General features: G+C 35.2%; 1 protein-coding gene across 2 annotated transcripts in view; it reads left to right on the top strand.

Annotated features, from left to right (window-relative positions):
- The first annotated feature begins 7,009 nt into the window (after positions 1–7,009).
- jp (junctophilin) overlaps positions 7,010–17,222 on the top strand; it is a 453,334-nt gene continuing 443,121 nt past the window's right edge. For both annotated transcript variants that reach the window (XM_072540729.1, XM_072540728.1), the window contains exon 1: positions 7,010–7,442. In XM_072540729.1, coding sequence (XP_072396830.1) covers positions 7,204–7,442 — 239 coding nt within the window. In that variant the 5' untranslated portion in view covers positions 7,010–7,203. The remainder of the gene's footprint in view (positions 7,443–17,222) is intronic.

Below are 17,222 nucleotides of genomic sequence, written 5' to 3'. Positions count from 1 at the left end.
CCCGTACTTGTTATTACTGGCATATGATGTGATTTTGGAACATTATCAAAAACTTCTCTGGTAGCATGGTTATGGCAGTCACCTTTGGTGGATATAAATGTTGGATCTGGGTTTTAGCCCTTTTGTCATCTAGCGGAAAAAAAGGTAATTTCTGTTTTGCATCGTCCAAAAGTCTAAGATGCTTGAGCTTCGCCCATCAAATTACTATTCACCTTGGAGGTTGCATTGGTTATAGCCCCATGAAGTGTGATTATTCAAGTCTCCTGTGTACATTTCTTTGTACTTTTTGGTGCTTCTGGTTTCTACAGTAGGTAGCAATCCCATATTGTGTATGATTAAGTGAGACTACTAATCTATATCTTGGAATTTGACCTCAGTTGTTCAGTTGAAAGTCGTCAGCAGTGTGTGTTTCCTGAACTGATGTCAAATGTCAACTTTGTTTTCTGCAAGAAGGTTGCTGATGTATTCGCTCTTGCTTCTACTAATGCCTTCAATGTTCACTTGGCATACTCGAAATGTAGGTCCAATTGTCAGATGGTTATGAGAAGAACCGTTTTTGTTTGATGCAAGGTTGTTTGCAATTCGTTCGCCAGGAGATCTGATCTGGCAGTTCGATGTTGCTGCTTATTTAGATTATCCAGGGTGAACCACGAGGAGGCAAGACAGCTTTACACCCGAAAGTGTAGTATTATACGGGTAATCAACAACTTTCTGGAATAGCATATGTTAGTTATGGATATCGATTTTTGCCGAAGATCAGTCGACCAGTCAAAAATGGAGAAAATAAAATACCCAAATAAGGAAAATTATAAAGGTGGAAAACAATAATTGTCAACATCCAACAAAATCAATTAATTTGATACGTCCATGTGGAGATAATGTAAGGAACGTATTTCAAAAACTCGTGGAAGCATGGATACCCACCAAAATGAGATGTAGAGAAAGGTCAAAAACAGATATAGTTTAGCGGAATTTAAAGGACGATGTTAAAGTAAAATCAGCAGCCTGGGACGACAGAAGAGGCTAAAAACTAGTAACCGGAAGGAGTAAGACGTATATATCCCGGTGATATATAAAATTAATTTGAATATAAATACTATTGCTATTTTTTCATTTTTAAGAATATCTAAATATGAATGTAATGATAGGGGAACGGAGGGTATTGGCGTACGGTGGCTAATTCTGAACAAGCGCTTTTAAAGGAATAAAACGACATAAAGTTACCTGTCCTTATTATACGCACGGAGTTAGATGAGTTAGCTGTCATGGCAACCGTTCGTGGTAGTCTGCGATAAAACATTGTTACGGGAGCTCAAACTGTGTTTTTGTCATCGTGGATATAATATTTTACCTTGAAAAATCTAACTGTAAGTATTTTATTGTGAATATATCTAGTTTTAATTATTCAAATGGTATCACAAGGTAGTTATTTAATGATATTTGGTGTTTTCAAAGTAATTTTACCATATGTTTGCAAATGATTTTGTTTCGACTTGGCGGATAGTATGTTGGCTGTGTTCGTACGTATAAAAGGTATTTGCCGCATCCAAATTATCTATTCCCAAATAATGTCAAAATTGCTTTCAAAAGTTCTGAATTAATAGTTTTCACTTTTATTAAGTATAAAATTAAGACGCCTTAAATCATTCCATATTCTCTGGTATGATCTTCGTTCTCGAAAAATGAAAATTTATTTACAGATAGAGTCTAAAAAGAAGTATTCTTGGTTGCTCAGACAATTGAAACGTGACATAAGGATCGTTCGTGGTGAAGCAAAGTTAAGACCTTCAGCTGATTTGTATGCTATTACTGTTACGGCTATATCTGATTACTAAAAAAGGAGGAGCTGTGATATATCATTTCGTATGAGGGAAAAGCTTGTTTTTTCCAATGAACATTAAACAGAAATTAGAGATCAAATATTGCTTCTGGCAGGGTTGTTTTATGGATTTACGATACAATCATTAAAGGCGCAGTATTTGTATATGCCGAGTCTAATTAAATTACAAAACTTTCAATAAAAATAGAAAGGAAGCTGATAAAGACTGGTTCTATTGTTTTTTAAAAAGAAATCCTGAAATAAGTGTTAGGCGCCCGGAACCTACCAGTGTTAATCTAATTATTGCATTGAATGCCAGCGAATTAAAGACGTTCTTCTATAATCTGGTCTCAACATACGACAAATACAAATTTTGTCCTCATCGAATATTTAATGAGGACGAAACAGGCATCAATGCAGTTCACAAGTTCACAGTTCACCTTGCTCCTAAGGACATTAAACAAGTAGGAGCTGCCATCAGTTAGGAAAATGTGGGAAGACCATGATTATCTGTTGATGTATCAGTGAAACATGACAGTATGTTCCACCACTAATTATATATCCACGTTTGAGAATGCATCCATCGCTAGAGCAAGGAGGGCCGAACGGTTCTATTTATAAATGTACTAAATCTGGGTAAATGATCAAGGAACTATTCTACATATGATAGAATTAGTCCATTAGTCCATTTTACAGAACATTCAAAACGATAAAAAATGACATCACCATGGTGAAAATACCACCCCATACGTCGCGCAGGACCTAACCACTGAATCCCACAGTGTACAGTCCATTAAAGATGCAGTTTTGTATAAAGAATGTGATATATACATGAAATTCCATCAATATGAAAGACTAACACCTCTGCAATTGATTCATTCCACCGTTTACGCAAGCGTATTTAAATGTTGCTAATACAGAAAAATCAGTTAGTGGATTCCGAGCAGCCGGCGTTTGGCTTTTCGATCCAAATATTTTCAGTCAATTGATACACGTGTTGGGGTAACACAGCCTATGAGAAATGAAGCAGGTGAACTTATAATGATAGAAACGGAAATCGTCGAACTATGGAAGGAATACTTTCGGAATTTACTAAATATTGAAAGTGAGACGGAGGAAACAGATATTACGTTTCATTCTGCAGAAATAGAAATACCAGCACCAACACTTGAGGAAGTAAAGAATGCGATCGTGTCTCGAAAAGACCATAAAGCACCAGGAAATGATGGCATAAATGGAGAGTAAAAAAGAGCAAACCTTTTACACCAAAAATTGTATGACATCATTCTGAGAGTATGGCAATAACAGAAAATGCCTAAAGACTGGCATGGAAAATTCCCATATACAGGGTGTTTTAAAAAGGTATGTCATAAATTAAATCACGTATTCCGGGGACAAAAATAAATTGATTGAATCCAACTTACCTTAATACAAAAGTGTGCACAAAAAAAGTTACAGCCCTTTGAAGCTACAAAACAAAAATTGTTTTTTGCATTATCTCCTAAACTACTTGAGATTTTGTAATAAAAATGGATACGTTACTTTCTTGTTCTGAAAGCATTTTTCTTGCAAAAGAAACAACAAAATCTAAGCGCACAGAAAAATTTTAAGGGGGGTGTTTTGAAAAAGTGACAAGAAGCAAAAAAGTTTTAAAAATAATGTGTTAAACTAATGATGCCACAAAATTCATTTGATTTGAACGTACTCTAAAGTTTGGGGGGACTTAGGGCTGCACACCCTCCTTAAAATTTTTCTGTGCGCTTAGATTTTGTTGTTTCTTTTGTATGAAAAATGCTTTCAGAACAAGAAAGTAACGTATCCATTTTTATTACAAAATGTCAAGTAGTTTAGGAGATAATGCAAAAAACAATTTTTATTTTGTAGCTTCAAAGGGCTGTAACTTTTTTTGTGTACACTTTTGTACTAAGGTAAGTTGGATTCAATCAATTTATTTTTGTCCCCGGAATACGTAATTTAATTTATGACATACCTTTTTGAAACACCCTTTATAAGAAAGGAAACAAAGAACAATTCCGAAACTATAGAGGCATGTCGCTTATTAGCACATCATATAAAGTGCTATCAATTATCTTGCTAAAGAGACACACCATATTCGGAAGATATTCTAGGCGACTACCAATGCGGCTTTCGTACTGGAAGGTCAACTATAGATCAGATATTTACCATCCTACAAATATTAGAGAAAAACTGGGAATTCAACCGCGATGTACACCAAATTTTCATAGATTTCCAGCAAGCATATGATTCCATAAAAAGAAGCAAATTGTGGATAGCAATGTTAGAAATGGGAATACCAAGAAAATTAGTTGAATTACCGCAAATGTGCGTGACAGACCCATTTGCGCAAGTAAAGATAGGAAGCAGAACATCGATGCCATTTGGTATAAATTCAGGACTTAAGCAGGGGACCCCTCGTCACCGTTGCTGTTTAATTTTGCTTTAGAATATGAAATAAGTAAAATATCGTCTGGGCTGACAGGAGGATTTGCTGATCAAGAATCAAAACTGTTGCTGGCCTTTGCTGATGATTTAGATGCAGTCATGCATTCTACAAGAGACGTGGGAGAGGTATTTTCACAGCTCGAGGAGGAAACAGGTAGTCTGTGTCTCCGAATAAATGAAGAAAAGACGAAATACATGGTAGTAACCAAAAATCCAAGACCAAGAGTTAGGCAGAACATCAGTATTAATGATCACACCTTCGAAGTAGTAAAGGAGTTTAAATACATGGGGGGCGATAATCACAGCGGACAACCACATAGAAAAAGAGGTCTCAGCAAGGATAGCTGCGGGAAATAGTGCATTATACTCCCTTTCAACATTATTAAGATCGAAGCTGCTAAAAAGAAAATCTAAATTAACACTGTACAAGTCGACTATTCGCCCAATTATTACATATGGCAGTGAAACATGCACTCTCAACCAGCGGGAAATCAATAAGCTTCTAGTATTTGAAAATAAGGTTCTCAGAATAATATTTGGCCCTCAAAGAGATAAATTCACAGAGGATTGGAGAAGACGCCGCAATGCTGAATTGGTGACTCTGTATGGAACTGAAAACATAGTTAGACATATCAAGGCAAACCGAATAAGATGGACAGGTCACGTGGTACGATCAGAAGATGATAGAGTGTTAAAGACAGTGTTTTTTGAAAGACCAGATAGTAGAAGATCAGTAGGCCGACCGAGAAAAAGATGGAAGGATGATGTTGAAGTCGATTTATCTAGAATTGGGGTACAACAATGGGAAATAGAAGCGCAAGATCGTAGAGGATGGAGGGCGATAGTGGATGCGGCGAAGACTCACCCCGAGTTGTAAAGCCAGTGAAGAAGAAGAAGAATTGATACAAGAAGGAGATGAAGACCGTCTTGACAGGATTTCTGCCGAACAATCTGTTAAAAATACAGGGATGGAGCCTAAACATTTAGGAACACCCAGTTTATTAGATATTCCTATGAATTTTAATGTCTTTCATAATCGTTCTGGCTTTACAACCCTGCGTGGGTCTTAGCCTCCTCAAGAATTTCTCTCCAGTCATCCCAATATCCGCCAAGCACATTTTCCTATAATTCTCATGTCTTTTTCGATGTTATCAAGGAACCTTGATCTGGGTCTTCCTCTTCTTCTCTAACCAATGGATCTATTAAGGACCTTAGACGTCCTATCTTAATATGTTTTACGATATCTGGTTCGTGGTATATTCTATAAAGTTCGAAGTTGTATCTTCTTTTTCACATCCCATTATCATTCACTGCTCCATAGATTCACCTTAGTACTTTTCTTTCAAAACATTTTAACATGTTTTCATTACTTTTTGTTAAAGTCTAGGTCTCTGAACCATATGCTATTTTTGTAGAGTTTTATTTTTATATTTCTCGATATAATTGTGGATTTAAGGAGGAGATTGAGCCCAAAATAGCATCTGTTGGCCGAGCAAATTCTGCGGTTTATCACTACGGTAGTATTATTTTCAGCGTTAAGGAGCGCCCCCCAGTATACAAACTCGTCCACTGTATACTTCGTTTTGTTGGCGTTTATTATTAAACCCACTTTTGTAGCTGATTCTTTTAATGCTACATACACCTCTCGGACAGCGTTTTCCGTTCTCCCTTAATGAGTCTTTGGTACCTACAAATACAGGATCAACTGATTCTGTTGACGATACGTGTCCATCAACATCAGGAATCCAAAATTCACTACTTCTTGAAAACCCAGAACTATATGAAGTTAATGATTCACTTTCATCGACGTCAAGAACCACTTATCTAACTCAGACAAAAATTCAGCACGTCAAACGACAAAAATATTTGTGATTTCCGAGAAAAATAAAACACCTGAATGCATAACACCTTTCAGTGAAATATCCCTAACACCTGAAAAGAAGAACATCCCAGAAGGGGAGAGGAAAGGTAAAAGGATAAAACGGCAATCAAAAGAACTTACCTAAACACCTATGAAATCTGGGTTAGAAGAAAGTGAGAACAACGAGCTGCCAAAAAGATTAAACTAGAAAAACACTTAATTTGAAATACATTTCAATTTAAGTTTTTATCTTTTAATTAATACCTACCTATTTATTAAAAGTTGTGTGTACGGCAATACCCTCCGTTCCTCTAAATCGAAAATAAATCATACAAGATAATAATTGGATTTTAAAAACAAATCGTCGACGCTTCTGGAATCAAAATCGGATGTTCCACTATACCCAAAGATATTGTTTTTACATAAAAAAGACACCAGAACAAATACCGTTATAAACAAAGTGTAATTCTTCTTAGTTCGCTATATGTCTACAATGTTATAGTTAATTAACCCCAATTTCCCCTACGCTTCTTATTAAATATGTTGTAGTAAGCAAGTATTTTATTATTTAGTATTGTTGTATACTTTACGTATAGGTATTAATAACCAATGAATCGAATAAGATGAATAAAAGTATAGTATTAGTCACATTAAAAAATATTCGATGCATCAAGTAAAAAAATATTTGATTCAAACAATGTGATGACAAATCAAACGAAGAAAACTTATTGTCCGTTATGCGTTCAATGCGTATTCGATAATCCCGAGAATAAATCCCACAATCCCCGCCGCTGAATTCCAACTAGGCTACGGCGACGCAAGCGTCGTGGCGTTGTCGAGGCGTCACGACGTCCGCTCAGCTGGGCCCCGGGAGTCAGTACGGCCGCGTCGACCAATCGGGTATTGCGAAATGACGAAAATATCGTCACCAACGAGCTGATAGACAACCTTCCGAGTCTCAAAAAATCTAAAAAAAAATAACAAAAAAAAAATCGAAAAAAAAAACCTTAATACGAGATGAAGTTTATGTTCGCGAAGCTTAAAACCGTAGTGCTGTGAAATGCAAACGCAACCCGCAGAAAATGGGGCCACTTCCACGGGGGCCACGGGCACGGCGACCACTAGGAGTCACGTGAATGGCGGCAGATTTGACTTCGATGACGGTGGGACGTACTGCGGAGGCTGGGAGGAGGGCAAAGCCCACGGACACGGGGTATGCACTGGACCTAAAGGACAAGGAGCCTATTCTGGATCTTGGCATTATGGATTCGAAGTGTCGGGAGTCTATACTTGGCCGAGGTAATTTTATACATTCCTTTTAAGTTTGTAGCCACACTATTAAGTATTTTACAAACCACAGATTATCTAATTTAGTAAAATATGTGGGAAATAATTGAGAATTCGAGTTTGGATTTGTAGGTCAAGTTAAGTTGTGAAATACAAGAAGTTTTGACCCGTATTTTGTGTATTTAAAACAATGCGCCAACTGTACTGGTATTTTTAATAATAGCTCATATTCTTTTATTCTCAATGCACTAGGTATATGAAAACTATATATAAAAGTTCTTAATGACATTTAACTTTAAAATTTACAGGTTTTATTACTTCTAAACGCAATATTAAAATACAAAATGAACAGTAACAGATACTACAAAAACAAATCCATATTTGTGCTGTATTATATCCATTAGAGATATCAAAGTCACCCCAACCTTGTACCTTGTTGAGGTAATAAATCCATAATCACTAAAAAAATAAGGTCATGTAAACTTCGTGTACCGACAAATTTTTATTTAGTTAGAAAACTAACGTATTGGGTAAAAGCTTTGAAAAAAAGTTTCCTGTGAAACATAAATTTGATTTTGATAATATGATCTAATGACTATCAATCATGTAAACAAATCATGGACTCTTGTCATTAATGAACGTCAAACTGTTAGTTATGTGAATTTATTAGTTGCAGTATTTAACATTTTTTTTATTTCACTTATCATCATCACAATGATCAACATCATTCTGCCTGCTGTATCCACTGTTGAACATATGCCACCCTCCAAAGTAGCCATTCTCTTCTGTCCTCAACTGCCTGTATCCAATTTGTTCTCATTCACTCACTCACACTGTGTAGGTAGTCTTCCTTTAATTATTGTGTCAGTTCTCGATCACACGCCTATCCATTGTTCTCTGAGCCACTCTCAACTTGTGTGATGTTTTAGTGAAGGGCTCCGTACATCATAATCAATCTTAGGTTTTAATAAAAGTAAGATATTCTTTTTAAATACGTGTTTTAGTTTTCCATATGCCTCACACTCTATTCCGCCTCATTTATGGAGGCTCTATCTCTCATTATTCCTCTGATTTCCTCTCTCCAATTTAATGCTGGTCTTCTGCTTCTTCTTGTATTCCACGGAACATAGTTTCCTCCTGGTTTTGTTCATTGTTCGCCTTCCATTCGCATTACATACCCCTACCATAAAAGTTGTTATTCTATTGTATTTAAGATATTGTAAAACATTCCTGTTCTTCTTATTTCTTCATTTGGCATTTGATTATGTTTGGATATCCGACATGCTCTTCTTAAATAGTCCATTTCTACCACTTCCAGTTTTTTCTTCTGTTTCATCGTCATTTGCCAACATTCAGATTGGTACGCCAAAATTTGTTCTATAACCGACTTGTAGATTGTCATTTTTGTTCGTAAACTAGTTTCAGAAGACTAAAGTAATGAAAGACCGCTTTTCGGCAATGTTCTGTTGTATTTTATCAACCAATCCTTAATCCTGCAATCCTTATTCTTCTTCTTTTTCCTCTTTATAAGCAATTCTGTTTGTTCATTGTAGGATTAATACCTCTATGAAAGGTTGTCACTCTACCTTTTGTGCGATCGTCCGATACTTCTTCCACCGATTGGCGACTTATCTCTTGCTATTTGACGACACGGGTCTCTCCTATTCTGCTTATGTGGATATTACATCCTGTTTTTCTATTTAGTGTCCACTCGTATATACTGTACATTACATTTTCTTCTAATGTCTTCACTTCTCTTTCAATATCCCAGCTTATTTTTTGCAATTCTTCTCAGTACTCCCATCTTTGCCGTTTCCAGTAGCCTTCATGTTGTGGCTGTGTCGGGTCTTGTTTTTGACGATATATCATTATTGGTCTTACACTGACTTTATAAATACTTGACTTCATCTCAGTGTTAATGTGACTGTTTCGCCATAAAGTGTTATTAAGGCATCCTGCCAGTTTATTTGCTTTTTGTACTTGATCTCTCACTTCTTTGTCCAGGTCTTCATAGCTGGATAGTGTAATTCCAAGGTATTTTATTTTCATTACTTGTTCAATACTGATGCCATCAATTTCTATTTTACATGTATCCTTCTCTATTTGTTTTGGTTCTATTAGTTTCTTTACTTCCGTTCTTTTATAAAGCGCCATATTTCCTTTATCAGGCCATAAAAATCATATTCCATTTCTTTCTAAAACCGTTCCTATTGATCATATTTTATTTTTCTTATAAGTGCATGTGTTTCGTTTCTAATAGTCTTGTAATTATGGTATGTCTCTTGTGTTTTGGTTGACATGTATTTCAGGTAAGCTTTTTTCTTTCACTTTACATTTTACTTTACTTTACTTTACTTTACTTTACTTTTTACATTTTTCCTTCACTTCTATACCGAACCATGAAGTTGTTCGCCTTGGAAACGTTTTGGTAATGTTGATGGTCCTCAATTTTCGTATTCTTCGGATAACTTTCGAATCTTGTAATAGATGTCTTCCTCATTGTATGCAATAATCACTTGATTATCTGCGAAAAAAAGATTTGTTATGTACTTGTTCTCAAGTTACATTTTCTACTCCGGTTGTTTAATGCTTCCTGAAGATTTTGAATATAGTTGGGGATAAAGAACATCCTTGCATCAAACCTTTTGTGACAGGAAATACGTCTGAAATTTCATTCTCCATTTTAACAGCACTTCTTGCATTTATCTACTTGTTCCCAAGAGCGTTGATGCATGCATTACTTATGTCTGCCTTCGTCAATATTTCAAAAAATCTGTTGAGAGTACTCTATCATAGGCCTTTTGTAAGTTAACGAGCCCTAAATAAGTCGGTAAATTTCTGGTGGTTTTCTTCTCTATAATTTGATAAAGTACAAATATAATATATCTACAAGATCTGCCAGCACGGAATCCACTCTGATCTTCTATTTCTTCATATTGGTTTTCGATTCGTTCTTTTATTAACCGACCGTACAACCTCTTCAATGAGCTAATAAAGCATATCTCTGTAATTTTTACATTTCTTTTCTTGGGAATAGAGCTTTTACAAGTCAAGCTCCAATCTTCTGGAATATTTTCTTGTTTGATTAGACATTTATTAAAAAACAATTGTATTAGTATTAGTATTAGTAGTTTTATTAATTCAATGGGGATGTTTCCAGGTCCTATGGCTTTTCCCGTTTTTCAATTATTTTAAGGTTCGTCTTATCTCGTCTACAGTGATTGGTTGTACTCCGTCTTTGTCTATTAGATCTGTTCTAAAATCTCTGTAATTTATTTCGCAATATGGTCTGGCTTTTGTCAATAGGGATTTGTAATATTCTTCCCAACCTGACATACTTATGGGGTTTAATCTCCCTGTTCTTTTGTGATTTTTTTTGAGGTTTCCTAAAAACTTCCACTATCATCATTATCACCATCAGCCCGTTCTAAGTCCACTGCAGGCATAGGCTCCCCTGTGTGTGATCTTGTCTTTTATTATTACTCCTATCATCGAACGCTTCATCCTTCTTTGTGCTACTCTTAGTTTCAAAGAATTGTTTTTTGTTAGGGACAGTGGTTCCGCACAGTAGGTCATTACTGGCACAACACACTGATTGAAGATTTCCGCATCAGATTAATGGTATGTTGCCATCTTTAAATACGTTTGTAATAGCTCCATATGCTGCCCATCCATTTGCTACTCTTCTTAATACTTTACTTGTTTGGTTGTCCTTGCCTATTCTAATTTCTTGTCCAAGATGTATTTATCAACAAGTTCCACCCATATATCTGTTTATTTCGTTATATTTTTTGTCCCACGTTTCGTTTATTTCTTTTGATCACCGTTTTCTTAACTTCCCTATTCCAGTAACTACATGTTTTATAGTCTTTTGGATTTTGTGTTTGTAGCCAGATTCGATAGGCTTTCTTTTTGGTATTTACCAACTCTCTTAGTTCTTGTCACTACCATAATTTTTTGGAGTCCAATATTTCCGTGAACAGCCTTGATGACCTTGACTAACACCTTTTCGGATATTTAGTATTATATTGGCCATCTGGAGTTTTCTGGATATAGTTTTGTTCAAGTAAATACTATAGAGTAATGCATATCTGCGATAGATTCTGCCGTTATTTAGTATCTTAAGGATTGGTACAAGTTCGATTGTGTCGAATATTTGTACTAATATTCTATTTCATATTTTTTTAGTCACTATTTTTAGATATTGTAAATGGTAGTCTGTTCTGTATTCTGTACGAAATCCAGTCTATTCCCGCGGTTGGTCTAAATTTTCGTCGAGATTTGTTGTAATAATTCTAGTGAATAGTAGATAGGGTACTGACCCTAAAGTTGTACTGATGTTTCACACAGCCTACGTGCGATCGATTGTAGACTATGGTCACAGCATAGACACAAATGTTTGTTCCTTATGCTGTGCTATGGTTGCATTCTATATGGCGCTGCCAGTAAAATACATTTATTAACTTCAGACCGTATTCAGTTCAAATGTCAAAAATATGCTTAGGCACCATGAAATCTACTTCTTGCCTTTACCTTGTTAGTTGCTGAAAGTAACGAAATCTCTCTACAAAATCGTCCAGGAATTATGGCAGTTAAACATATCCTGAAGCTATGATTAAATAATAAGAATCTACTTAGCCAACTTTATATCTATTAAAAACCTCTCAAATAAATATTGGCGCATAAAAATTCTCATCCACTTGCTGATGCTTTCGTAGAAACTAACGAGTATTTTAATATCTATGTTAGAAAAATTAAAGGACTACCAAATTATAAAGCTGATTTTCAGGTAATATTAAATAAACCAAAAGTCATTATACCAAAGTTCACAGAATCTCCACAAATAAACACTGTCATATTTAAATCTGTATTGAGTAACTATAATAATCACGTAATAATGTATATTAATGGTTCCAAAAAAGAGGGTTGTGCTGTATACATTCCACATAAAAGCGAATCTTTGAAAATTGAACTTCCACCACATTGTTCAATATATACTGCTGATAAAATATAGGACATATTTACTATATCCTATAGTAAAGATACTACAGTTATTTGGGTAAAAAGTCACACTGGCATCAAGGAACATGAACTAGTTGACCAGCTTGCTAAAGATGCTGTTCATGTTGGACTATATGTAAATATATTCACATTGGATGACTCACAGCAACATTATAATAACAGAATTTTAATAAAATGAAAAGAAAAAGGGAAAACATAGCAACGAACTCAAATAATCAGTATTCTATTATCCACCCGACCTTACCACAAGATATTGCCTATATTTTTAAATACACAATACCAAAGAAGTCTACAGCGACAATTACACGTCTGAAAACTAATCACGGCACATTACCAGCTTACTTCCCTAAATTAAATATTATCCCTTCTGGGGTAGGCTCATGCTCATGCGATATTATATCACCATGTGACTTCAACCATAATCTTTTCAAGTGCGATAAACATAAATATGAAACAGATCACCAAAATTAAAAACCATCAGATCTTAAAATTCAGACTACCATAAACATCACCCATTTACTAATATATGAACTAATGTGTAACTTTCTCTTTGAAGTTGGTTACCTATATTATTTAAAAACAAATATCTTATATTACAATTTTGTGTCTAAAGGACTAGATTTCAAGCCAACTCTCCAAACACACACACACACACAGATACTAGTAAACAGTTTGTACAGTTAATAAAACAGACTAATGGGTCTCATTTTTTATCCATTCTCCATTTTTATAGAGTAGAATCGTCAATGTATTATTCTAGTCCAAGGGTGTACGCTGACATAGGTGTATATTAAACGGGTTTCTTAGAGTTCTTGTATTATCAATTATATTGCTTCTTCTTCTTTAAGTTCCATCTTCTATCGAAGGTTGGAAATCACCATGGCTATGCGGACTCTGTTGACTGCCGCTCTAAAAAGTTCTGCACTACTGCATTCAAACCATTCCCTTAAGTTCTTAAACCAGGATATTCTTCGTCTTCCCACATTTCGCTTTCCTCAGATTTTGCCTTGCATAATAAGTTGTAATAATGCGTATTTTTGCCCTCTCATCACATGTCCTAAGTACTCAAGTTTTCGTCTTTTGATAGTTAGTTCGTTAATAGTTAATATTATTTCCAATATTCCGGCCAACTTATTCAGATGGACTTGTTTTAGTGTCCATGCTTCCAAGCCATAAAGAAGAGTAGAGAACACGTAACATCGAAGCATTCTCAATTATATTGCACAACTTGTTTTATTCTTGATTTTCCATTATATTCCAAGTGCATTAGCAATTTTCAGAGAATTATTCGAAGTTCTCTACTTTCTGCTCATGTAACTCTTGTGAAATATTTTAACTTTTTTTAATAGTGTCAATAACTCTAGATAAACTATTTTTTAAGTTTGATATATCTTTATTCATTTTTCTGGCAATCCATACCCATACCCATACCCAACACTCCATTATAGGTCCACATTACGAAAGCTTTCAATTATCACATACAAATGTCATCAGTTAGATGACATCAATAAGTACAGCATCAGAGTAACAGTAGATATATGAAGTGGATTTTTCATACTACTTATATTTTCTTGTTTATCTTATCTTGTTAATACTTTCCTATACTTAAAAACCTTGCCCCGCATACTCAATTCTGCATCCCATTTCTTGAATCTTAATTTGATAAGTTGCTACGTTTTCTATAATATTATTCTACTGTGAAGATGATTAAATGATTTTGTTACCATTCTTTTTGTCTTTTAAACGTTTAATTTCATATCAAATTTGGTGGTTTCATTGATAATAATCTCTGTATTTTACTTAGCCAGCAAACACCCTCGACCGCATATATTAAATAATTAATTATAACTTTATTTTTATTGACAATCATACATACCTATGCCTAAGTCCTTTTACTAAGAATACACATAAAGTATAAATATATTTACAGCAACGACGAAAGGAACTCCGCCCGTTGAGTATCTGCACATGCGTCATCATTCAATTTCAATTTTATAAATGAATTAAACCAAAATGCTTAAGTGTAACGTAGGTCATCATTGCGATAATTAGAATATGACAAATTAATTAAAGGTTAAAATACTAATAAGAGCTTATGATTTTATTTTCTATATTTGCTTATAAATATTTATGTATTCCATGAAATCGAATAGTAACGTAATAATTAATCAATCCGTAAAATAGTTTCGAAACACAATTAGAAGGCTGAGATTAAGGCAGAAATCTGAATTGTGTTTCGAAACTATTTTACGGATTTATTATCAGATGTCGCTATTGCGTCCGTTTCGAAGCCATTTTAGTGTTGCTTCTTAAAGACTTCTTCTTCTTCTGGTTCCTATCCGTTTCGGATGTTGGAAATCATATTCTCAATCATGACCTTGCTCGCTGCGGCTCGAAACAGCTCCGTTGAGGTTTTCTTAAACCATGTTCTTAAATTCCGCAGCCATGATATTCTCCTTCTACCGGGTCCTTCCTTACCTTTGACTTTACCTTGCAATATAGACTGCAGCAGAGAGTAACGGTGCTGATTTCTCATAACGTGTCCCAGATATTGCAATTTTATGCGTTTGATCTTAAACACAATCTCTGATTCCTTCTTCATTTTTTCTAGAACTTCCTTGTTCGTGATCCTTGCTGTCCATGATATTCTCAGCATTCTTCTATAAAGCCACATCTCAAATGCTTCAAGTTTTTTAATAGTGGTGTCTGTAAGCGTCCATGCCTCCGCCCCGTACAACAACACAGAGAAAACATAGCATCTCAAATGTCTCATTTTTGTATCTAGGGATATGTTGTGACTTTTGAAGATGGCGCTCATTTTGTTAAAGACCGTTCTTGCCTTTCCTATGCGGCACTTCATTTCCTGTACATTGCTCCACTGTTCGTTTATAATAATTCCCAGGTAGCAATACTGTTTTACTCGCTCTATCTGCGTCCCATTAATGTATAGATGAGCCCCATTTATATTCTCCTTGCTGATAATCATCTGTTTCGTTTTGTGGGTATTAATGTTTAGTCCGTACTGTTGACTGTACTCGTTTATTCTGTCCATTAGCCTCTGAAGTCCCTCTAAACTATCTGCTATCACCATGGTGTCGTCGGCATATCTAACATTGTTTACTCTTTCACCATTTAGAAGGATGCCTTCGTCTATTCCATAAAGAGCCTCGTTAAAAATTTTCTCTGAGTACATATTAAATATCAACGGCGATAGGATACATCCCTGTCTAACTCCACGTAGTATTTTTATGTGATCTGTTTCTTCTTCGTTAATTTTCATGTATGCGGTCTGATTCCAGTATAATTCTGAAATTATTCTGAGGTCTTTGTCATCCAGGTCTGCTTCTTTTAAAATGTTTATCATCTTTTGATGTTCAACTCTGTCAAATGCCTTTTCATAGTCGATCAAGTACGCGTATACGTCGCAGTTAACGTCCCTGCATCTTTGAATCAGTACCTGTACTCCGAAAAGTGCCTCTCTGGTACCCACTGTGTTAATGAAGCCGAACTGTCTGCCGCACTTCTTATAAATTCTTCCATGGATGATTCTAAGAAACAGTTTCAACATGTGGCTCATTAGGCTGATTGTTCGATATTCTTCGCACTTTTTAGCCCCCTGTTTTTTAGGTATCGCTATGAATTCTGATTCTAGCCATTTATCAGGGATGATTCCTGTATTGTATATTTTATTGAAGACAGCCGTGATCCAATTTATTCCTTCTTCCTCCAAGAGTTTTAAAAATTCAGCTTCGATATTATCAGGCCCTACAGCTTTCCTGCTTTTCATCCGTTTTATTGCTTCTTCTACCTCGGATTTAAGTATGTCCGGGCCCGTCATCCTCTCTGAAAATGGATGCCTATAATCCGTTCTTTGATCTTGAAAAAGTGTCTCCAAATATATTCTCCATTTGTCTTTCATCTTTTGGGTGTCTATGATTAATTTTCCATTGGTGTCTATGAGTTTCATTTGTGTTCGCTTTTTAAAAGTACCCGTTATTTCTTTTACCTTTTTGTGTACATTAAAATTGTCATGCTTGGCTTGTAGTCTTTCTATTTCTTTACATTTCTCTACAGCTTCTTTTTCTTTAGCTTCTCTTATTTTTCTTCTGATGTAAGCCTGTTTGCCTTCTTTGTTTGGTTTTAGTAGACTTTGTTTAGTTTTCTTAATTATTTCTTCGAATTGATTGATTTCTCGTTGGATGTTATTTTCTTCTTTTAGTTGTTTTTTAACTTGGTTGTTAATATATTCCCCCACTTGCTTTTTAACTTCCGGATGTTGCAGGGCTGTCATGTCGTAGTTAGGTCTAGACTTTTTCTTTATTGTCTTCAGTCTCACATCCATGACTCCCATTAAAGGTATGTGGTCAGATTCAATGTCCGCTCCTGGATATGTTTTGACAGATTTAAAACTGTTTCTGAATCTTCTATTTACCAATATGTTCTTAAAGACAGGAAAGATTTATTTTTCACGTTGAGAACGCCTATGAATAGCTGTTCTCATGAGCCTTATTAAGGCGAAATACGTATAAACAGATACATAGACGCTTTGTACGTGAAATTAAATCTTAACCGTCTTTTTCATTTCATAATAATTAATCGTTATAATCAATATTTTTGGAAAACATAACTTTAAGGCCCTAAATAGTCCCGTCGTCAAAAATTTCATTTCTAAAGACGAGATGAACAAGCTGAATTTTACTGCGAATGTCAATTTTTGGACCTAAAAGAAATGCAAAAAAGTTTACCACTTTTACGTAGAGGGAATAGTAG

This window comes from Diabrotica undecimpunctata, chromosome 8 (assembly GCF_040954645.1).
Source record: "Diabrotica undecimpunctata isolate CICGRU chromosome 8, icDiaUnde3, whole genome shotgun sequence".
Classification (NCBI taxonomy): domain Eukaryota; kingdom Metazoa; phylum Arthropoda; class Insecta; order Coleoptera; family Chrysomelidae; genus Diabrotica; species Diabrotica undecimpunctata.
This window is presented reverse-complemented; position numbering and strand designations above follow the sequence as displayed.